Here is a 24,813-nt window from a genome sequence, read left to right as displayed (position 1 = left end):
TGAATTACCTTAACTATATTCTACATGTTTTAAGACTGAAATGTAACCACAGAATGGCTTTATGTTAATTAAAAGGCAAGTTTAGTATAGCGTTAGTAGCCTCAATGCCATAATTGTGATCATTTTATTTTAAATTAGAAAAAGACTTGTATATAGGGGGCCCCAGAAAATCTAATAGCCCTGGGCCCACAGGAGAGTTTAACCCAGCCCCATTCACTAACTTCATGAAGACACAGAGATTCTAATGATATGATCACAGTAGTGTAGTAACTTAGAAAGCCTTTGTTTTATTTGTTAACCAAACACTGTCAGAGTGGATTTATTTTTCCTTTCCTGTATTCTTAAAATGCAGTGTCACCAGTTGTCTCTCACTTCCATCCAATAAAACAAACAAAGATATATTTTAATATATTTATAAATTGCATAAAATACTACATTAACAGCATATTATTAAAGTTCTGAAGTCAAGCACTTAAAAGTTAGGAGATGAGTGAGTAAAGGTTGCTCGTCAAATCAGCAACTCTTCAATAATTCTTTTCTACCTCATAAGTCAAGGTGAGGCCTCGTGCCTAATTTATTGTACACCATTTAATCCCTGCACTGAATACAAAAATATTCATTTCCTCATAGGATTTTCCATGGTGCTTGTCATCAAGGTATTCGGTGCCTTACAAACATTAATGAATTTATCTTCAACTTCTCTGGGAGATGGTACTATTGTCCCCATTTTACAAATGGGGAACTAAGGCACAGAAAGATTATGGCCAATCTTTGCAATAATGTTTACTAATTTGAGGTGCCTCAGTTATGCAAAATAAACTACAGTGGGTGAAACTCACTTTTTACAACAATGTGGTGTCTACCCATGAGGTTTGCACTGGTGCCACTACATAGGTGTGGTTACATCCGTGCAAAAAATCCCACTGTAAAAAAACATAAATCTACTATACCTATACCTTAGTGGGGTAGGTAGAAGGAAAGAAGGGTAACAATGGGGCAGCAACAGTGGAACAGGTTGGCTGGGGCACATGGGAAGAGGGAGAGGAAACCTAACAAAGATGGGTACTTAACAACATCCACAAGCATTTTGTCTGTTGTTTGAATATTTTAGGGTAAGCTACTAGGGACAGGGACTGTGACTTCAGTGTTTTTACAGTGCTTGTAATAACAAATAATAAACACATAGAAATAATAAAGTACATAGACCATTAAAATGTACACATAGTGATCCTGTGACCTTTGAGACTGGACACATCTCAAAGTTTTCACATCAAGTATCTGACATATTTGTCAAGTTGCTTCATTCTTAAATTGCTGGGCCACAAACAATCCTGGTGTAAATCCACTGATTCCCCTGGAGTTACATATTTAATCTATTCTCTTTGAAAGGTATTACCTGTGGGAGGATCTGGCTTCAGAGATCTTATTTTTATCTAACTGGGAAATTTCTACTTTTCCACTGCATTTTTCTTGAATGACTCTAAATAGTCTGATGGTATCTAAAACAAAAAAGATGATGTAATCAATGGATCCTGTGGTATGTTTCAGCATGTTGGCTCTCTTTTTTACGAGAGAGAAAGAGAGAGAGCACTGTAACTGCATTTGTTTTGGTGGTTAAAAAGAAACTACAGAAGCACACCAGCTTCAGTAGAATTTCTTCCAAAAAGCATTTTCACAGACAGGGATGCTTGGGTACTTATTAACAGAAAGGTCAGAAAACCAAAGAATCTCTAAAACAGTTGAATGTTCTCAGCTGGTATCCTTCATTTAGCAAAGCTAAAATTAGTTTAGTTTGCAGTCAAGTCAAGCCTCCACAACACTGAAATAAAAGTCAGCATAACAAAATGTTTCTTAACAGGAAAAAGGATTCACAAATGTCCTGCTTGGAAATGTAGTGTGGCTGAGTTAGTGGTTCAGCCTAAAATGACATCATAGGATTTTAATGCTGTTTTCAAGTTATTCCAAAATATTTGCTGCTGATTTTCATCAAGAGGCCATTCAAGGTAGGTCTTTGTGTTCATTATTTTCCTCAGTTTACAGAATCTTTTGGGAATTGTTTGCTCCTGAATGGGCTCCAAAAGGATCAAAATTGCTGCATCATTATGCTCATCAAAGAGACGGAAGTGTGAGAACTCCAGCTCATACTTGCACCACTCGCTCTGCACAAAGTGCTCTGACAGCACAAACAGAGTTTTATGACTTTTTTCAATGGAGTCAATGATGTTGTCAACGATCCACTTCCCAGGCACAAAGTCCCGTTTATGAAGGCACAGTTTAAATGGGGGGATAGCATTCTCAAGTTCCTGTACCATTAAGTTTTCAACCCATTCTGAGTCTCTTTCACTGTAGGAAACAAAAGCATCATAGCAGAAGTCATGATTGTGTGATTTCCTGGGTTTCCTTTTAGCTTGAAGCCAAGCCCAGGTCATTTTCATGTACCAGATCACATGAAGTTTGTAGCCCAGGATCACAATAGACAAGATTACCAAGACCACCAGAATGCAAATTAAGGACACAGCCAAAGTTCTGTGACATTCAAACAGCGAAAGCCGAGCAGCATTTACCTGCTGCCCTCTCACAGAAGACGGAGAGTCACAGATGTAGTTCTCTGGCCAGTTAACCAAGACGTTAGCTATTCCCTCCTGATATTGAATGAAAGAGAGAAATTCACAAGAGCAGATGAAATTATTGTCACCTGCATCCAGTGTCTCCATTTTCCTAAATGATCCAAATTCTTCCTTAGAGAAACTGGTTAACTTGTTTCTGCTGATTCTCAGGGCTACTAAGTTAGGAATAAATGGAACATCTGGCAAGGTCTTTAATTTGTTTTTTGCAATGTAGAGCTCTTTGAGACGTGGTAGCTTTAATCTAAAATCATTGAGGATATTACTACTAACATCCAAAACTTCAAGAGTTTGAGGAATGCACGTTGTTAATTTGGTTATTCGAGTGCCTGAGATATTTAAATATTTCAGGTTTTCTGGCCATTGACATGATTCTGGAATCTCACCAAAATTGTTTCGGCTAATATCTAGGTGAGTAAGGTGTTTTAGATGAGATAGACTTCGCCCCGTCATTTGTATATCACCCAATGTATTTTGACTTAAATTGAAAGTTTGCAGCAAGGGCCATGCACCCTTACAGGATGAATGTTCCAAATTTGGATCTGCAAGCAAATTTTCACTGAGATCAAGATAAAGGAGTGAGGAAAAATGTCTTGAAATGCTGCAAGGCACCAAGAACACATTGGTATTTATAACTGTTGTTTTGATAATGTTACCTAGAAGATTTTCCACACCATGAAGATCTGAAAACAAATAAAATTGTTCTATAGCTAATTTCTTTACTGTGATTACTTCAATGGTGCTTTCTCTGTTTAATTCAATTTTCCCATGCCATTTTCCAGTTCCCCGTAGTACAGAATCGTCCACTTCCAGCTCCAAAAATTGTTTAGCATGCACCAAGATGTTTAACACTCTGATAATACTTTCATCTGTAAACAAAACATTTTTTAACACAAGTTTCTCCATGACAGAACGACTCAGTGGCTCCAGTAATGAAGATTCATTAGCTGTATTGAAGGCTATATTTCTCAGTTCTATACATATTGCAGAATTTGTAAGATCCTCCAACATCACTGATAACACCTGAACATCATTTATGTTTATGATGATATGATTTATGCTGTTAACTGTTGCCAAACTCCCTGACTCGTATTGCCTGAGCTTTTGACCGTCAATCTCAAGTTTCTCAAGAACAGTAATGCCATCAAAGTCGTGCTTCTGTATAGCAGAGAAGAAATTGTTATTCCCCAGGTGCAGATATCTCAAATTTTTGAGATTAGAAAACAAGGGATTCTCCCCCAGTGTTGTATATAAATTACCCTGTATGTTTAGTTGCTGTAAGGAAAAAAGATGTCTAAACCAAATGAGTGACAAGTGAGTCAACTTATTATTTGATAAATCCAAATGTTCCAATTTTCCAAGGAAAATAAATGAATCCTTATCTATTGTCCTAACTTGATTGAATTGCAGCAGCAGCACTCTCAGATTCACACCCAGCTTCAGATCAGTTTCTCTGACATGTTCTATGCTGCTGTAGGACAGATTTAGCCCCATGACATCAGTTGTTAAACCTGAAGGAATGGTGCTCAAATTCATTGAAGAACAGTCACAGAAATGAGTGGCATCACATGAAGGACACACCTGTGTCGTGGCTTTTTCTTCAGAGTGATTTGCACTTATGACCATGTAGAAGATCCATACTTGCCAAATCTGCTTAGTATTTGGTTTTCTTTGGTTCAACATCTTAAAAGAGAGAGAGAAAGAGCGAAATTAATATAAGGGAATTGAAATCCAGTGTAAGTTTAGTTATGAAGGAATTCACATTCTGATTTTTTTTTCTTGTAGTGATTTCTTGTTGGATTTTTTTCTCCCATTCTGGCTGCTTTATTTTGGAAGTTTTTGAAGCAAATTCATACTATAAATTAAATATTCATAAAATTCACAGGTGACAGACCTGGTCCGATTTTTTAACAGACATACCTCTGGATGTTTGAAAATTCTGATTTAAGTCAGGGAGAGATTTCAATAGCCTTTATCTTGGTTAGAAGTTTTAACATTATCAAACTATGCTAATGGTATATTCCCAGAATTCTGAGACCCCCTCCCTCTTCATTAACTATAAAATGCAATTACAAAAAGAAAAAGTGCTTATATGTATATCATAAAACTATATATATGCTTGTTTCCCCAATGTCTGCCTCTATTTTTGAACAACACCTAACACAATGGGACCCTGATGTTGCTCAGAACGTTTAGTGTAACAGTATAAACAATAAAGGAAAGGATGAGACATCTGTCACTCCTTGTAAATTCTGCAAAAGGCTGTTTAGTTTATTTTTTGAAGTTAGAGTCTGATATCCAAACAAACAAGTTCTTTCTGCATGTACACAATATAGGTAAAAGTAATACATTGCAATGCTATACATTACATTCCCCCTGCCAGAACAGCACTGGTTTTAATTCACACAGGATCTGATCCTGCTACTATTGAAGTCATTTGCCCTTGACTTCAATGGAAGTAAGAACAGGCCCACAGTTATTAAAGTTCACAAAAATATCTTATAAGAATCCTGGGTAGCCAGAGATGAAGTACTTATCTTTCTTACTGAGGCTTACAGCTTCGGTGCCAGTGTTTTGTATTGGTCTCATGTATTAGGATCCATGGAGTCTTCTCATCTGCAACATGGCAACAGGAGCTAGAAATCGTTGGCAAACACTTTGATCTGTCCTACTTAGTCAAAGCTTCACGCTAACAAATTTCCAAATGTTCCTTAACTCTCTCAGTCCCATAAACTTCAAGTAACCGTTGCACTCACTCTACAAATTCATTGCTTTTGGAATGAGTAGGATTGTTCAATATTCCCACTGCACAGCTACTCTGCACTATACCATCCTTTATATTCAAACCTCTGCCACATTTATTTTTGTGCTAGAAAACGGATACAGAAGTTACTGTTTATTCTTGAAGTATCTTCTCTGTATGCTGCAATTCAGCAGTAGGTCTCTTTTCTTTTGCTTGGTCAGCTGTCCTTGGTGCAACGACTGATGCAATGCTTTTGTGCAAATTTTTCTTTCACAATCAGTGACTTCAGCACTGATGGGAATAATAGTTTCAGTACTTTTCTATTCCCGTTCCTTCAATTTAAATCTATACTTATTATTTTTGGATTAGGAGTTGAGTAATTTTGTCTTAGTTTACTCTATTGAGACTGGAGCATCTCAGCTCACATGAGGTTTTTTTTTTTATATAGGTCCCTCTGAGTTGAAGGTATTCTGTTCTATAAACCACTGTTTATATATAGACTATTTTACTGGGTCAAGTTGTTTAGTCTGTGGGAAAAAAAGAGTTTTTTCATTTCCCAAGGCACTGCATTCAAAGACATTATCTGAAGTGGACTTTTATTATCAACAAAGATTAAGTTAATAGGTAACAGTTCTGAAAATTGGATCAAGATCCTGTATCCAAGACAGAGAATTTTAATGAAAAGGAATTTCAAGTTCTCACTGAAAAGGTGCATCTAATTAAAAGTCAGCATGGAATTTGTACTAGGAAAAAGGAAATTGTAAATTTTGCATTCATGCCACTTCTAAAGGAGAGGATGGACTAAAAGTGTTTGTGTCTCACCACACTTCCTGACCAAAAAGATGTTACACAGCTGCATAAGTGAAAAAGGTACAAGTGTTTTGGTTTTTTTACCAGACCTGAAAGAGGAATCTTTTGGATTCTAAGCACCAAACTTTTAAAATATGCTTTGCATTTTTCTGTGCACAACTTCGCATGTACACTTTTCCAGGTCAACCATCTATGAGTATATGTGATAAAATTTTACATATTTGGAAAAAATGAGGTTCATGCACTAAAATTCCTATCACCTCCATGTGCATGTGGCAGAATGTGTGTGCAAATATTTGTGCTCCCAAGGTTGCGCAAACAGAAGAAGCCTGGCTGAGCCCCTTCATGCAGTTTGATCCTAATATGTTAAAATTAATAATTGAAATCAACATGGCAGCTAGACATTTTCCAAAAATGATTTAAAAGTATTATACCTGCTTATATTCCCAGCTGATCACATTTTGTTCATACTTAAAGCATTTTTGCTGTGTGAAACTGATTATACTGGGGAAACAGGGAAGCTGGTTTTTCATGAAGTTCTGTCATATGCATACAGCAACAAGCTAGAAAAAAATAGAGATTTCCCCCTCTAATTCCTTTCAATTGTAGCAATGTTAAATAAAATATTTTTAGACAGACAATGAAAAACAATGCAGGATTACTAGGATTTTTTTTTTTTTACCCTTTAATAGGTTTTTTTGTAATCAAGAGAAAAACTGCTTATCAAAGCTAAAATTAAGTTTGTAAAGCACTTTGAAAATGAAAAGGTATGAGATAAGCATTGTATTTACTACTTAATACTTTTGCTGTTGTTTTGTTTTTCAGATTATTCACCACGCTTTCAATAACTACATTTGTGTATCATCTGGAATTGGCGTGATCTGTATCGGGGCATTTAATGAAATATTGACTCTCTCCTGACATCCAGGACCAGCCCACTATCAAATAACACATCTGTGTTACAATAGCAGTCATAGTCCCTCAATCAGGAGGGCCAAAATAAGTTACATCTGCGCTTCTGACTTCTTCTCCAACCCACCAACATTATCTCAATCTTGTTTGGATTAAGTTGCAGTCAATTAGCCTTCATCCAAACACCACATTCATATAAACAATGGATTATTGGTTCCATTGTTCCAGCTGAGTCAGAGGTGATGGAGATGTACAGCAGGATGTCATCAACATTCTGAATGTCTGGCAGCCCATGTTTCCTCATCAACACACTCTTCAGCCTCATATACAAGTTGAGCAGAAAGGTTGCTAGGATAGACACTATGGGATCAAGACAGTACTCTTGGGGCATAAGAACAATGGTCCAGAATTGTCTTTTGGGTTCTCTCTAAAAGATCAGAATGGAGTCACTCAAGAACAGCTGCATTCACCCTTACTAAGGTCCACAAGTGAGTCAATTCAATTCAAGAAACTGCTGACAGATCTAGAGAATCAGCACAAACTCTTTATTTTCATCCATCAGTAGGTAGAAATCGAGCTAACACAAGCAGCATAGTTTCTATTTCATTCCTATAGCCCAATCAAGAGAGGTCAAATAAATCTCGGGGACTCAGATAAAAGCCACAATTGACCTGCCACAACCTCCTTGGTAACTTTTCCTAAAGACAGAGATTGAATCCTGGTCAATTGGTTAGACAGATTGTCAATATCTAGAGTTGGTTTCTTGGAGACTGGTCCAAAGGGCATCTTTTGGAACCATCAGCTTTAATAAAGAAACATACTCACTCTGAATGCATATTTTTTAAAAGAAGCAAAATACTTCCTCTAATTTCTAGCCAGAAGAGGCTGATGTTTAGTATTTATCAGAACAGATATGCCAGTATGTCCAGTAAGTGTATGTTCCCTTTAGTCTGAAGCGATGCTGTTTCTTCCTCTTTTGTAAAGCTTTAAAAAAAAAAGGGGGGGGGGAGGGTACATTATATTTCTTCTTTTCAGCATAAGAGCACAAAAATAAATCAAGCCTCCGCTTGTGAAACCCTAGCTTTTCCAAGCATTTACGTCAAGCTACAAATTATTGCACACACGGCAATTTTTTCAGCAGGGAGTGAGCAGAAATACAGAAATGCAAGATAGCAAGATGTGTGGCGATATTTTGGGGGTTTTGGTTGTATTACATGTCACATGCGTGGGTGCCCAACTTTCTTTCTTCTTGCTCACTGTGGGCCCTGGCCTACCACCCATGTGCAGACTGAGTAGCATTTATTCTTAAATTGGCTCGCTGCAGCAATAGGGACTAGTCATGTACATGCTGCACAGCATGAGCAATATCGCCAACTCTCATCATTCTATCATGATACTTGTGATACTGATTATTTTTCTTAAAGCCCCAGCTCCTGGAATCATTTGAATACATGAGAATCTCAGCTTTTTTTTTTTTATTAAAGAGTAAGTTTCTAGATCTCATCATTGTGTAGTAAAACATTACCCTAAAGGTTCAAAACACAGAAGGCAAATTTAAAAGTATTCAATATTTATTTGTCTTAAAAATAATGAGATTTTAAAATCTCTCTCATGATTTTTTGGAGACAGAATACTGAAGTAAATGGACCACGGGGGTCTGATCCGGTATGGCTAAATCTTTGTTTCTATGCAGGACACATCTCCAAGAAAACAGACATGAAGGTTTAAAAAAAAAAAAAATCAACACTGTTAGGCTATATAGCCCTAAATTGGTTTGCCCACCATAATGATGCTGCTCCTTCAGTAGGTCTCTGCTGTCTCTCCATTCTGCTGCTGTCCTTTATGCTTTTAGGCCAGATCTACACTAAAAAATTGGGCTGATCCAGCTACTTCACTCAAGTGTGTGAAAAAATGACATTCCTGAGCAACGTAGTTAAACTGACCTAACCCCTGTTGTAGATAGTGTTAGAATTCTTCTGTCAACCTAGCTACCACCTCTCAGGGAGGTGGATTGACTACAGAGACAGGAGAACCCCTCCCATTGCTATAATAAATGTCTATAAGGAAATGCTACAGCTGCAGCACTGAAGCTGTGCCGTTGTAGTGGTTTAAGTGTAGACATAGCCTCAGGTTTATTTCCTCTTTCCACTTCTCTCTCTCCCTCCCTCCTTTTATCCTAGCCAGACATTCCTTTCAAACACTATTTGTCACTAGCCAAACAGCATGGAATACCATAGAGGAGTCCCATTATCCCTCTCTGAACTCATTCTGAGCAGTGTGGTCACGCTAAAAGCGACACTGTACTGCTTCTGTACTACTTCATATTCTACTCTGGTTTCCAGACCCTTATGGAATTTTCTCTCTGCTGGAGAAATTGTCATTGATGCAATACTGAGGTGATGTGATATAAGGCATCCCAACTATATCATTATGTGGTAATTACACTAGAGCAGAGGTTCTCAAACTGTGGTCCGTGGACCACCAGTGATCCGTGAGCTCCATTCAGGTGGTCCGTGGATAGTTCCCTCTAAGGTGCATGCCTGGGCAGCCACACAGAAGAGAATGAAAGGCCACCCACCTGCGCAGGCATGGCTCCACTAATTAGGTGCCTGGACCCTGGGCAATAGGGGGTAAGTGGGAGGGGGCAGTGGGGTGAGAAGAGGGTGTGGGAGGAATTTAGGATGTGCAGAGCTGTGGGCCAGAGAAAGAGGCGATTTTCCCCAGCTCCAGAGCTGCAGCTGCCAGGGAGAGACCTCCCCTCCTTCCCAGCTCCAGCTCAGGGGCTGCCATGGCAGGGGAGAGAGGGCACATCCATTGCATTAAAAAGGTAAGACTACTGATATTAAAATATGAGTTGTGTGCTTTTATTTGTAGAACAAAAAAAACATTTTTTTATATATATAGCGCTTTTATCCAAAGTGCTTTACAATAGTTACCTAACAATACAAACAACATTTGGAAAGACCATTAAGTGGTCCACTGAGACCCTCAGCAATTTTCAAGTGGTCCGCAAAAAAAAAAAATTTGAGAACCACTGCACTTAGAGCCATGTGGCTGCAGAAAGGTTGCCAACCCTCCAGGATAGTCCTGGAGTCTCTAGGAATTAAAGATGAGGGTATACTCTCAAGCCTGCCCAGGAAAAGGGGTAAGGACTTGGGGGGGAGGAATTAATCTCAAATCTGCCCAGGAAAGGGGGGAGGGGTAGGGACTTGGGAAATATTTGGGGCAAGGCAGAGTTCCAAGGCAGTCCTTTTGTCTCTTTCTCTATCCCCTCCTTCCTTCAGTCTATCGCTTTATCATTCCCTTTCCTTCGTTCCTTCTACACTCTGCATTCATTATTGCTTCCATTGCACCACTCACTCTGGAGTGAGAGAGAGAGTGAAAGGGTCAGAGATGAGAATAAGTGGTAGAGAGGAGGGCAGACAGATGAGAGTGATCAGAGAAGGCCCTTCAGCCCAAATGAGAGGTAGAAATAGCTGGGATCTCTCTCTATCCCCTGGTGAGCGTGGAGCAGCAGCAGGAAATACCCCCATACCTTGGAAGCAACAGAAATAGGCAGTTGTACTTATCCCACCAGCCTGGATATATCTGCCTGGGAGCGTGGATGCACAGACCGGGGTAGCACTCTAGGCCAGGGAATGCTGCTCATTTCTCTTCTCCTGCCACACTCAGAGGCCTCTGGCAGGAATTCTCCAGCAAAGCAGGTTTCAGAATCAACAATTAACAGACGTGGCTGTTCACACCCCTCAGAGCTATTTGTTTTCTTGGTCTCTGCAAACACCACTCCAACTGCTGCTCTTGCATCACATTTCCAAGCTTTTCTTCATGGCCAGTAGAGCTAGAAACAGTATATTTATTTAAATTTTTATTTAGTGTGTTCATAGTCGTCTAGCGTCTTCAGTGGCGTGATGCAGTTCTTCTAGGCCACCGCTGAACCTAGTCAGCAGGCATTCATTGACAACATACGTCATTGTCTGTGTTGTGCCACAGCTGCACAAAGGGCTGTCACAAAGGTTCCAGCGATACTGGTTGGCTGCAAAGAGACTTTGCCCGGTCCGGAACCTGTTCCACAGCCAGACAAACTGTGGGGTCGGCGACGAGGGACCAGTTGGGGATTCCTCTCTCCAGAGTGTTTCTGCCCTAACGTCCTGGCATGGTGGATGAGACCATAATGGCTGACGTGACAGCAAACATACAGCTGGTGGTTTAAAAAGGTCATTGTGCAGAGGCAGGCTTGAGTTGGCGCGTACTTTCTCCAGTCACTTGCCAGTGGCAATCTCTCGTCTGATATGAGGAGCAGCAATATTGCTCAGAACTAGGAGCCCTGGGAGTGGAGCTGGATGCAGGGTGCCGGAGATGCTACACATGGCGGCATGTAACTGCGTATCCACCAGTTTGGTGTGTGACAATCGGCTCCATACTGTGTGCAGTACTCTGCCACTGAATACTAGGTGGCAAGAGCTGACATCCGCAGAGTTGGAGCACAAGCACCCCATGACGAACCTGCCAGTTTGCTAAGAAGATTGAAAATTAATTATTTTTGTTACAATGTGCAACAATTTTTGTTCCCCAGTCCCCGCCCTGATTCAGAAATCATTTGTCACCAGCTGAACATTCCACAGTCTCTGATAAGCAGAGATGAAATTTTAAATGCAGAGGAACAGATTCCACCATTTCTCTTCTTGGGGTTCCTGGACTGGCCCCTTCTTTCAGAGGAGAGCACAAAGCCACGTGAGCAGCAGCAAACTCAACAGTCAGCTATTCTTGCTTTCTGTGCCAGGAACCAGGAAAACCTTTTCCAGCCACTTATTGAAACATTCCGTTTGAAAGAACAGGCAGCTCAACAGCTGCCTTTACACAGGAGAGAATGCGTAGGTGTTTTGCATGCTACAATGCCACATTTTCTCATGATAGTTACCCCTTTGATAGCCTCTGGGAAAAAAGCACCTAATTCTGAAGTGATTATCTCTCAGGGGGGATTCGAAACTTTTAATTTGAAGTCCCATGGAAAAGTGAATTGATAAAAAGCAAATACTCCAAGGCTCCAGTAAAAAATAAGTTAAACTCAGTTTTCGTCCTATTGTATATTCTAACAGGTAGGATGGAATTGGTTTGTGACATAAATGCTAGGAATTGTGATTTGCTAAAATGGCTGTATAATAGTTACCAATAATCAATATGATAACAGAATTTGGTACCCCTTTTCAGGTACAATATGGCACAAAACTCTATCACAGAATACCAAATACGTACAAATGACTATCGACTTAAAATTAAATCACACCAGGAAATTGGAACAACCTACTTCTAGCATTCCAGATTGCTTCACAGGCTCTCACATTATTTCGCTCCAATCAGCTACACTGAATGAGTATCTCAGCACCTGATAAACATTGGATGTACAGCATAAGCAAAGGCACTCCCATTTTTATAGGAAAGTGCAGAGAGTAACCATTCCTAGCCCACTGCAAGGAATAATGCAAAATACCAAACAACTTGCCCCCTTTCTGTAGACAAAATGCACAATTGTTATGGTCAAATCACCATCACTTCCTTTGAACTGAGATCCAGGCTTTCTTCTTACCTGTGGAATCTATTTCTATAACCTGCCTTCAGTGAGTATGGACCCATTGAAATAAGTGGGCGATATTTGGGGCAAAAATAACTGAGAAATTAGTAACTACCAAGATCCAACAACATGTGACATTAGCCAACATACTGGATGCCTCGCAATCAGGATTCAGAGCAGGGCATAGCACAGAGATTGCTCTAGGGACACCAAAAGGTGAGCTCCTTATGTTGATGGACACAGGTAAGATCTCCATGCTTATCCTGCTAGAACCCATCTGCCGACTTTGACACAGTAGACCACAAGGTACCTACATGGCATAGCAGGAGTAGAAGGCCCAGCACTACAGTGGCTCCAGTCATTCCCCTTCAGCACAAGTTAGAGAGTAGGCATGGGTAACTGCTCCTCCTCTCTGAAAGCCCTCACTTACTGGGTCCCACAGGGATCCATACTATCCCTCCCCTTCAATATCTACATGAGATCATTGGTAGAGGTAACATACCATGAGTTTGGCTGCCAACACTATGTTGATAATGTTCAACTACATATCTCATTCTTAACTGATGCAACCACTGCTACTGCTGACATGTCAGAATTCCCACAGGAAATTAGCTCTTGGATGAATAGCAGCTGGCTCAAGATGAATCCTGATGCTGGTCACAAAGGAGAAATGCTTTAAAGACCTGGCCAAGACATCATCACCACCTTCTTATAGCCTCCATTCATCCATGTGGTGTGAAGCCCTGGGGTCCTGTTTGACTCTTCGCTAAGCTTGGATGACCAGGTAGCATCAATTTGCAAAAATACTGTTTTTCACCTTGAACTCTCTAGGAAACTTCATCTCTTCCTCCTGGACAAGGCTATGGACACAGTGATCCATGCGTTTGTCACCTCCATGCTGGATTACTGCAACTCATTTTGTCTGAAGCTGAATGTGAAGACAATGCACAGGCTCCAGCTGGCACACAATGCTCCTACCCGCCTTCTGAAGGAGATTAGGTGAATCCAGAGTCTGACCATCTTTAAGAAATGGTACAAAACCTTCTCTTTGAATTGCGAGTGTCACTTATGGTGGAAAGACTTTCTCAAACACCCGTTACATCCCCAACCCCTTGCAACTCCCTCTCCAAACAACAACAACAAAAACCCTACCCCACACAGAGTTCTCACCCCATAAAGTAAGTTGTGCCAATGACTCCATGAAATCCACTAAGGACTTTGCTATTGATATTGATTTTACAGGGAAGGCACTCAAATACTACAGTGATGGGTGGTAATATTATTGACACATGGCTCTTGGACACTTCCTTTGTCTTCCTGGGTATCCTGGTTTACATAGAGCCTGTGGCTGATTAAGCAAAAGGGGAGGACCGGAGAGAACTGGTGGTGGTGGTCAACCCCTACTGAGTCAGATTGATTATAACAATAGGGTTTTTGGGGGTTTTTGCTTTGTCATGCTAGGACTACAGAGAAGACCAAGAGACCTTTTTCTCCTTGGCCTAAATATCAGAAAAGTCTGGACCAGTGTTCCAAATTCTTGGAAATCTCATTAATTTAGTGAAACTAAGCTTGTCATTAAAATGGAGTCCATCTTATTGTGAGGAATTTTCTGCCTGTCTTGCTGGAAAAAAAATGATCTGATTAGGAATGATTTCACTGGTTCTGTGGGAATAGCATCTCAGCAAGAGAAGCGAAATAAACTAGCTCCACTGGTTGGCTTACACTCTGTGTCACAGGCTGAGGTCCTAGGTGTGAGACATTGTGATCAGCGGCCTATGAGGTGAACTCATTTCCTTCCTGGTTTGATAAAAAGCACTGTACATGCTCTGGGACCCATTATTGCTGGGGATTCTTCATGCCACTCTTCTGGAAGGCAAGATGAATGATATTCTTTGTTAGAAATCACATCACCTTCTAACATACGGTATTTTCTTTGTTTTTGATGTAAATTTTAATTTGTCCTCATTACCTATGTATAAAGCTCCATCTTCTGTTAAGTTGTTCAGATAAGATAGCTAGATGGCATGATGCTTTAGTATTCTTACCATATAGCTTCATAAAAATAATGTGCTCTCAACATTAGGGAAGCTTTTTCTATCTAAAGCTACAGTGCATTCCTGTTCTGCCCATCAGTTATTTTTCTGCTGTATTTCAGAGCATATTTGTGACACCATTGTGACACTAGCAAACCATGTGCCAGTTCTTGCCAAGGCTGTAGGCGTCAGCTGAGCACTGACAAATTTATAGCTGGACACCAGACCAACTCACCCATATGTTACTATTGCTCAGGATAGTTGTTAGACTTGTAAAAATGTGCTTAGACTCAGTGTTTACACAAACATTTGTAAGTTGCTGCATGCATTAATCTTATTTGTAAATCTCTGCATTCCATGCTACAAGGTAAAATACGTTTGTTTTATAACTGTAAAAATGGCTGCTCTGAACGTGTGAACTCAGACAGGAAGCATGGCTCCCTCTGTCCAGCCAGGAGGTCTATCAAAATTAAGTGGGCCATTGTAGGACACAAGTTTTGTTGGTTGCCCCATCCACCCATGGAGAAGTACATGCAGAAGGCCTGGTCCCATTGGACTGAATGCTGGAAGAGGGAAATAAGAACAGCTGACATGAGAATTTTTCATTTTTTTCCTGTTTAGACATTTACAAGGGCTGTAGCTAAGAAACAAAAAAGCAGAAATTCCCAGGGTCACGTATGTTAGCCTTGAAAAGACATTCAGTGCTGTCTGATTACTACATCTCTGTCATCTTTTTGGAATCATAGAATGAACTCATTTGTGAAAATATGCTTTAACCTGTAAATAACCCTCTCATTTCTTAATTAGTTTACTATAGGATTGGCTACCAGCATTGCCTTTGGTATGAGATCTCAGGTACAAATTAGTCTCGGGTAAGTGATTGGTCTCTTGGAACTGGGAGCAACCTGAATATTTTATGATTTTTGCTGTAAGTGACCATTTATCACTAATTCCAGTTTGCCTGGGTGGCAAAACAAACTGGAGAGCCCAAGAGGATTGTCTGTGACTCCATGGTAAGATTGTTACAGTGAGCCAAGCATTCACATTTGTTACTGGGGTGGTGAAATCTAATTATAGAACATACCAGCAGTTTTGGGTATCTGCCTTGCTTTTGACGGTCTGCCATGACTCACAGTCATAACCCACTCCTGACACTGTGACAACTGTTTTCAAGATGTATTTGTTCAGAGATGTCTGTGTGTATAGTTTATTTTTTCTCTAAGTAGAAACAAAGGATAAATCTCTTAATTAATAAAAACAGATTTTTAATGCCTGTTTAAAAAATAAAATGTCTTTGGCCACCTTTCCCCATAGTATTCAGGTCCCCTTTCACCTCAAATCTCCTAGTCATTTTCGTTAAGTATGAAAATCATTTTATCAGTTCTACTAAATTTCTCCTCCAGCCTGTTTTTCTTGCTCTTCTTTGACCTTCATTCATTTTATCAATAGCTTCCTTGTATTGAGGTGTTTGGGTCTGGGCACAATATGCCAAGTGTAGGTACATTACAACCACATAGTGATGGACAGCTGTGTCCTTGTTCTGTAATACAATGCCTCTGCATGTGTCTTTACTACTATATCTGCAAAAAGCTAGCTCAGGAGATCAACCCCCTGCAGAAAAGTACTTCCTGCTGCAGTTAAACACATACAGCTACACGTGCTTCGAGCTATGGCATTTGAGCTATTAGCATACAATAATGTTACAAAGACAAGGAATATTTCAGCAACAGTGCAGACATATTCAAAATGGTCTGAAGATGTTTGTACCAAGTGCAATGAATCTAAAAGTTCACAGTACTTTCTTACAGCTTTCTATTTAATTTACACTATTTGCTTGTTGGGAATTATTTTTGCTCCTGGAAGCTTTTCAAAGTTTTATTTCATTCTGTTCTTTTTTGTCAGGTTATTTTTTTTGTGTGCGGGGGGATAGGAGAGGGCCTGAGTGGGAAGTGAAAGGGAGACTAGTCAGTTTTACTTCCAGAAACTCCACTGTGATTTAAATGGAAAATATTGAGACAAATTTTAAAGTAATGATTCTCATTTGCATATTCCTACTGACTCTATGTCCCAGTTTGCACTATTTCTCTGTCCTTGGTGTGCAAACCACCTCTCAGCTTAGCATAATCTGCAAATGTCTTTGACATGTTGTTTTCATCCTTTTGCAAATCATTAAGATGTTATGTAAAATGGGGCTAATCCTGGGTCTGGAGGAGGAGCTGAGTTTGTTGGTCTCCATGATTTAACGAATCTAAACTTTCATTAAATTTTTTTTTAAAAGTAGGGCTGTCAAGCGATTAAAAAAAATGAACCGTGCAATTAATTGCACTGTTAAACAATAGAATACCATTTATTTAAATATTTTTGGATGTTTTCTACATTTTCAAATATATTTATTTCAATTACAACACAGAATACAAAGTGTACAGTGCTCACTTTATATTTATTTTTGACTACAAGTATTTGAAACAAAATAAATAGTATCTTTCAATTCACCTAATACAAATACTGTAATAATGCAATCTCTTTATCATGAAAGTTGAACTTGCAAATGTAGAATTATGTACGAAAAAACTGCATTTAAAAATAAAACAAATGTAAAATTTTAGAGTCTTCAAGTCCACTCAGTCCTACTTCTTGTTCAGCCAATCGCTCAAACAAGTTTGTTTACATTTGCAGGAGATAATGCTGCCTGCTTCTTGTTCACGTCACCTGAAAGTGAGAACAAGCATTCTCGTGGCACTGTTGTAGCCAGCATCGCAAGATATTTACATGCCAGATGTGCTAAAGATTCATATGTCCCTTCATGCTTCAATCACTATTCCAGGGGACATGCATCCATGCTGATGATGGGTTCTACTCAACAACAATCCAAAGCAGTGCGGATTGACGCATGTTCATTTTCATTATCTGAGTCAGATGCCACCAGCAGAAGGCTGATTTTCTTTTTTGGTGGTTCGGGTTCTGTGATGTCTGCGTTGGAGTGTTGCTCTTTTAAGACTTCTGAAAGCATGCTCCACACCTCATCCCTCTCAGATTTTGGAAGGCACTTCAGATTCTTAAACCTTGGGTTGAGTGTTGTAGCTATTTTTAGAAATCTCATATTGGTACCTGCTTAGCGTTTTGTCGAATCTTCAGTGAAAGTGTTCTTAAAATGAACAACATGTGCTGGGTCATCATCAGAGACTGCTATAACATGAAATATATGGCAAAACGTGGGTAAAACAGAGCAAAGGACATACAATTCTCCCCCCAAGGAGTTCAGTCACAAATTTAATTAACACTTTTTTTTTTAAATGAGCATCATCAACATGTCCTCTGGAATGGTGGCCAAAGCATGAAGGGGCATACGAATGTTTAGCATATCTAGCACATAAATCAGACATGCCACACCCTCAAAAAAAAAACAGAAATTTGACTTGTTTTTGGCTTAATTGGCTTGTGAGTTGCTTGTTGCTGCTTTTTTTTTTTTTTTTTTGATCGGCTCCCAGCAAGCAGGGGCAAGTGGCAAGCAAAGTGGGCAGAGAGTCAGGGTGCACAATGGGCCCACCACAGTCCCAGACTGCAGCTTGGGGGGATCTAATCACATAGAGTGTTGGGGTTCTTAGGGATTGGCTTGTTTTGGCCTTGTTTTGAAGTGGGCTTAGCTTGATTTTTGGCTTATTGTGAAAGTTGGGGTGCTTGTTTACCATGGGAAAGTTGGCAACTGTGATGTAACTACCTTGCAATGATGGCTACAAAAGCAGCCTGTTCTCACAACTAAATGCCTGTTCTCACTTTCTGATGACATTGTAAATAAGAAGAGGGCAGCATTATCTCCTGTTAGTGTAAAAAAATGTGTTTGTCTTAGCGATTGGCTGAACAAGAAGTAGGACTGAGTGGACTTGTAGGCTCTGAAGTTTTACATTGTTTTGTTTTTTGAGTGCAGTTATGTAACAAAATAAATCTACATTTGTAAGTTGCATTTTCACAACAAAGATTGCACTACAGTACTTGTATGAGGTGAATTGAAAAATACTATTTCCTTTATCATTTTTACAGTGCAAATATTTGTAATAAAAATATACACTTTGATTTCAATTACAACACAGAATACAATATATATGAAAATGTAGAAAAACATCCAAAATATTGAATAAATTTCAATTGGTATTCTATTAACAGTGCGATTAAAACTGCAATTAATCACAATTAATTTTTTTAACCGCGATTAATTTTTTTGTTAATCGCATGAGTTAACTGCGATTAATTGACAGCCCTAAAAAAAGTTTTAATTCTAGCCTTTATGGTTGCAATGATAACTTTCCAGATGGAACTGATGAGAATACAATCTTGTATCTTGCATCATGGCAGATAGGAACAGATTCCAGCTATTGCGGCATGTGCATTGCTCTAGCTCCCACTCTTGCTGGGAAGTAGCACGAAGGGAGCACTGGTGCATGCAGCAATGAATTTAGTCTCTGAGTTCCATTTCAGTAGCTTCACTGGCACAACAAGGTATGCACATGTTGCCAAAGGTAATACTGTGACAGTCACTCATTACAGAGTCTTTCCCCTCACAGCTTAAGATTTCTGATTATGGGAATAGGTGTGTATATGAATGTTTGCACAGCAATATGCCAAGCTTCCTTACAGCTACATATACATAAAAGTGGCAGAAAATCACCTTGAGCCCAGATTTTCAAAAGTATTTAGGCACCTCATGCCCATTGATTTTACTATTTCCCATGGTTAACACATTGAAAGGGAAGGGACAGGCCATGTCTGTTCAAGCTGCTGACTTTTGTGTAGCTTGGCATTTCTCATCAATTTAATTTATTTTGGCTGGCTCCGCCAGGTAAAACATAACAAATGACTGAAACCAGGAAATGCTAAAAAAAACCCAAGCTCATGCATGCAATGAATTTCTCTCTCTGGTTAGACTAGATCTGACAGTCTTCACACAGACGAAACACCCATGGAGAACTATAATTGACTATGCACATGGGTAGCAAGGAAATCAGCCACAGACCCATTAATCAGGGAATTGTTTTGTAATTTAGTAACATCTCAGATTGTGTAACCACCAGTCACTCTGTCATGCCCTGTTGCTCAAACATTTGGAAGTGTTGTTGTGAATGAAGACATTGCCCCACAAGAAGACAAGAATCTTCTTTATATCTTGGTTTATATACTCATATATATACTCATGGTTTATATCTAATTTTTTTAACATTATATCTGCATTTTGTTTCAAAGAATATAGTTAAAGGAATTTCTCTGCAATTTTGATTTTTATTGTTCACTGAAAAAGTGTCAGGACAGAAGACTCTTTGTGCACAAATGTTTGGTTGTAGTGATGCTTGTACTTTGCACCCGGCACAAACAACACATTTACTGATTGATTTATTTTCCTTAATAGCTTAAATACGGCTAACATCAGCCCTGCACCTAGCTTAGCTACTCAAGATAATGGTCCAGGGGAAGGAATCTTCCCCTTGGGCAGTTTAGCACTATAGCTCCATTGCTTTAACATTCCCGCTTCCATAAGGAGGAAGGAGTAGGATGCAACAACCCACATAGCAATAGATCCTCCAGCCTTGCCCCATGAGCTCTGGGTCACACAGGGAGTGTGAATCTCCAATTAGGTGCAGTATCCAAGCAGAGTTTGCTCCTAAGTACATACTCTCCCTCCTTTAGCCTGTGTTTACAAAAGAGTATCTGGGGGGTATGTCAGCACTGCTATGTAAGCCCAGGGTTAGTGAGCCTCAAGTCCATGGACAATGGGTTAGAAAACCCAGGGCTTGAGTGTCCAGATTCACTGGTGATCCTAGGTTACAAAATTTTGAGCCCAGGCCCCACGCCCAGGCTACAGTGTCCACACTGTGATGAGCAGCCCTGAGTCAAACTACCATAACCCAGGCTTCCTAGCATCCTCCTGAAATGTGGCTGCTCTAGCCTTTGTTCATAGGTGTAGGTGTGCCCTGTGGGAAAACTTGATCGTGCAGCCCAAATGTTACATCCTGCCAAGCTGTCTTTTGGGTCTGCATGTGCCCGGAAACCAGAGGCAGCAACATGACAGAATCACCATTTGAAGAACTTCTCTTGCTTGGGCTTCCACACTCCTGTTTCCAAAAAAGAGCAGAGTTTCTATGAGACTCTGGTGGACACTTCAGAAGCTTTTTCTGATCTCCTGAATGCATCTGACAGAGGAGGACAATACAGACATGGCGCGTTCAAACTGGCTGATGATGTTCACGACTCTCAGTATAGACACTGATGCCCTTTACATAGCCCAGCGCTTCTAGAGCAGGGCCAAAAGCACAGACAGGGGTTGTGGGGCGGGGGTCAGACCACTGATGGGACTCACGTGCCCATAGGTTGCCCTCCTCAGAGAGCAAGGAGTACATAACCCTCAAAGGCAGACCCTTGTGGACCACAGAGGCTGATTTATGCAAGCCAGGATGGGCTGCAATGGAAAAGTTCATGATGCCAAGATTTTCTGCTGACCAGAAATCTACATTCATGGACAGGCTGGGACACTATCCCCACCAAAAAACATTGTCATAAATGTAGTGACTATCCCCACTGTTATTCTGGTGGACCCTGTCAATCCTGTTCTAAAGAATAGTGTAGAATAGTGGTTGAATGTTTGTTTGAGTGACTGAAATCCTGCTGGTGCTGTCTACAGACCCATTTGGATTCCAGTGTCATCAGTGCTGTCTGCACTATTGTGGCTTGCTGTGCTCTTCATATCTTTGTGAAGCCAGAGGTGAGCCATTTGCCCCTGAATGGACCTATGACAGTAATGGATTGCTGAACCAGTACACTCAGCCAGAAAGTGCACCTATCACAGCTGGAGCAGAAAAGCTCCTGTACAACAGAAATCAGGGATGCTGTGTGGACTTGTAGGGGCAAAGAATAGTATGATTATGAAGTATGTTTGTACAGCAATGTTTACAGTAAATAAGGCACTGCCACATCGCACAACAAAATGGGGGTACTGTCATTGTCTGCAGAGAATGGTGGGACAAATTGATTGTCAAGAATTGTTATTATGGATGCGCTGACTGCTTTATGAAATAGGGGGAACTGTGGCATATACTTGATGGATTCATGTACATGTATTGAGAAATTGTGTACAGATACAACTTACCAGTTGTGCCTTACCATGTGTTTCTCTTTGGTATTTGAAATATACATTATATGATGTGATGTAGAGATGGCAATAAACTCTCTTAATAAAATCAAAGCCCTTTATCTGTGAACATGGCCGTATTCCCCCCCCAAAAAAACACCCCAAACCAATATTAAGTATTGCCAAGCAGGCCAGCTGCATTAGAACATCCCAACAACAGAAATAAACCAACACTAAAAACAGTAATAAAGTGAATAAACCAAACACTGAACAGTGCAAAAAGTGCCATGAAAAAAATCCCCTAATTTTGCGTGATCCCTGGTTCCCCCATTATCCTTTCCCTTTCTTATGCCTTTAGCACGCATTTGGCACTGCTACATGGTAGTGGAGTCCTATCAGTTCCTTTGTCTGTCCTGCTACTTCATCCCCTCACTTCAAACCCACCCCATAATACATATTAAAATATAAAATAAAATCTCATTCCAAAATACAAAACTAACATGATGCTTGCGGGACATCATGCTGATCACACTGCTAGTATGTCACATCCCTTCATCCCTGCTCCCACCTCCCTCCACACAGTTTGTCTGTGTTACTCATTTAGACCCCAGGCCTCATAGTCACAAGTCTTACTGTCTTTTTCAAAGCCCCTGGTGGAGATACAATGTAGCCCATCTAATTAATATATATCCTGTGCCAACAGAATAGCTCTGGGAATTTAAATGTTTCTTTCTCTCTGTCCTTACTAAACTTATCTATCTTAGGTATTTTATGGAGCTCATTTGGGGGAAGGGACATTGGAAAAATTGCACATTGGAAAACATAATCCCAACTATACATATAAAATGATGAGGTCTAAATTAGCTATTACCCGTCAAGAAAGATCTTGGAGTCATTGTGGATAGTTCTCTGAAAACATCCACTCAATGTGCAGCAGCAGTCAAAAAAGCAAAAAGAATGTTAGGAATCATTAGGGGAGAGAGAGACAATAAGATCAAAAATAGCATATTTCCTCTATATAAATCCATGTTATGTCCACATCTTGCATATCTGCTTGTCCCATCTCCAAAAAGATATACTGGAATTGGAAAAGGTTCAGAAAAGGCCAACAAAAATGTTTGGGGGTATGGAACAGCTTCCATGTGAGGTGAGATTAATAAGACTGGGACTTTTCAGCTTGGAAAAGAGATGAATAAGGGTGGATATGATAGACGTCTATAAAATCATGACTGGTGTGGAGAAAATAAATAAGGAAGTGTTATTTACTCCGTCTCATAACACAAGAACTAGGGGTCACCAAATGAAATTAATAGGCAGCAAATTGAAAACAAACAAAAGGAAGTATTTCTTCACACAGTGCACAGTCATCCTGTGGAACTCGTTGCCAGTAGATATTGTGAAGGCCAAGACTATAACAGAGTTCAAAAAAGAACTAGATACGTTAATGGAGGATAAGTCCATCAATGACTAGTAGCCATGATGGATAGCAATGGTGTCCCGAGCCTCTGTTTGCCAGAAGCTGGGAATGGGCAACAGGGGATGGATCACTTGATTACCAATTCTGTTCATTCCCTCGGAAGCACCTGGCACCGGCCACTGGGCTAGGTGGATCTTTGGTCTGACCCAGTATGCCCATGCTTATGGACCATCTTTTTGTTCTGTGTTTGTACACCGCCTAGCACAATGGGGTCCTGGTCACTAGGGGTCCTAAGCACTATAGTATACAAACAAGTAGTATCTGAGTGCTTCCCGATCTTTAGTGTATTTATCCCCCTGTATGGTGGGGAAGTGCTACTGAAATCAACAGGAGTTAGGCCTGGAGACAAATAGTGGGATCTTCAAAAGCCCCTAGCTGTGTCTTTAGGCACCTGCCTACCTTTAAAAATCTGAGCCTAAGTGACTTACCCAAGGTCACACAAGAAGTCTTCAGCAGAGGTCATCGGTCTCCCAATTCCTAGGCCAACCTCTAATCACTCAACCAGCCTTCTTTTCTCTCAATGTGTTTGACTACAACATATTGCTCCAACAAAGTAAAAGTTGCTTTTAAATGCACAACTGACATTTAATGCCACGTAAAGGCATCAATTAGAGAAAATCAACTACATTTGTAGGAAAGCAATTTTCTGTAAGAATGCAAGTAGAGCTAGGCAATTTTTTTCCACGAATTCAGGGAATAATTTAATCAAAAAAATGGGGGGAGGGAGATATTGGAAATGTAAAACATTTCATTTCAACCTTTTAAAAATGAACCATTTCGACATTTAATTTCAAAACATTTTCAGAACTGCCATTTTGAATCAACATATTCAAAACAACATTCAAAACATTTTCAACTTGAATGATTTTTTTAAAATTTTTGTTTTGTTGTGGTGAGAACAACAAAAACAATTCAGTTTTGGTTGTAAACAAACCAATCGTTTTTCCAGTTCAGACACCATACTGAAATAACAATTATTCATTCAGTTCTAAATGCAAAGTCATTAACACTGTCTAGAGACCTAATCATAGTGCAACCTAAGGTATAAGGTTACAGAAGATTTTTGTCATCATCTGCCCTTGATAGAATCTATTTTCTGATATATTTAGGCCCCAATCAAATTAGAGTAAACAGTTTCCTTCTTAAGGATTCCAAAGTACCTCACAAACAATATAATATAAGCACAATATGCTACTATGTTATATTTATGATTCAAAGAAAGCACCACACCCTCTGCTTTTGTTTCAGTTAGACTTTTCTATTGACAGCATGAACTTCTAGCAACCCACATTGCAAATTATACTTGCACTGTATACCTAGGTCAGCACATAAATTAAACAAATACCAAATAGTTTAACCAAACTAAGCCCTTTAACACCACTAATTTTACCTTTGAGAGCACTTTCCCTCTAGGCCTTCCTCCCTTCTTCTGAAAGAAATTACTTCAAATTCCACTAGCACTCAGGTAACAAAGTTCACCTGCTCAACTGATTATGTCAGAGGCATCGCTCTGCTTCAGTCCCACAGCTTA

General features: G+C 39.8%; 2 protein-coding genes across 8 annotated transcripts in view; both read right to left on the bottom strand.

Moving 5' to 3' along the window:
• The window catches only part of TLR2 (toll like receptor 2), a 16,071-nt gene extending 11,752 nt beyond the window's left edge, over window positions 1-4,319 (bottom strand). The window contains exon 1 of the mRNA XM_045018734.1: window positions 4,206-4,319. The gene's annotated coding sequence lies outside the window, so the exon portion shown is untranslated. The remainder of the gene's footprint in view (window positions 1-4,205) is intronic.
• On the bottom strand, window positions 398-24,813 carry LOC123371297 (toll-like receptor 2 type-2). Of its 7 annotated transcripts, none has more exons than XM_045018727.1 (4): window positions 24,673-24,813; window positions 6,612-6,740; window positions 5,162-5,260; window positions 398-4,308 (listed from the first exon to the last, which is right to left on the bottom strand). In XM_045018727.1, exon 4 carries the CDS (start codon window positions 4,305-4,307, stop codon window positions 1,914-1,916), a length of 2,394 nt encoding a protein of 797 aa, XP_044874662.1. In that variant the 5' UTR covers window position 4,308; window positions 5,162-5,260; window positions 6,612-6,740; window positions 24,673-24,813; the 3' UTR covers window positions 398-1,913. The 7 variants fall into 7 exon arrangements, with proteins under 7 accessions (XP_044874662.1, XP_044874661.1, XP_044874663.1 ...); XM_045018726.1 differs by lacking the exon at window positions 24,673-24,813 and adding an exon at window positions 7,915-8,037; XM_045018728.1 differs by lacking the exon at window positions 6,612-6,740 and having other exon boundaries at window positions 5,162-5,240.

This window comes from Mauremys mutica, chromosome 5 (assembly GCF_020497125.1).
Source record: "Mauremys mutica isolate MM-2020 ecotype Southern chromosome 5, ASM2049712v1, whole genome shotgun sequence".
NCBI lineage: Eukaryota > Metazoa > Chordata > Testudines > Geoemydidae > Mauremys > Mauremys mutica.
Note: the sequence above shows the minus strand (reverse complement) of the source record. Positions and strands in the feature narration are given on the sequence as shown.

Excerpts from the sequence above, each read along its gene's own strand:
- LOC123371297 (XM_045018732.1), bottom strand. The coding sequence starts at position 5,213 with ATGAGACCAATACAAAACACTGGCACCGAAGCTGTAAGCCTCAGTAAG. Across the intron at positions 4,294-5,157 it reads AGCCTCAGTAAGAAAGATAA|AAAACCAAATACTAAGCAGA; the intron begins GTACTTCATCTC and ends GTTGAACCAAAG.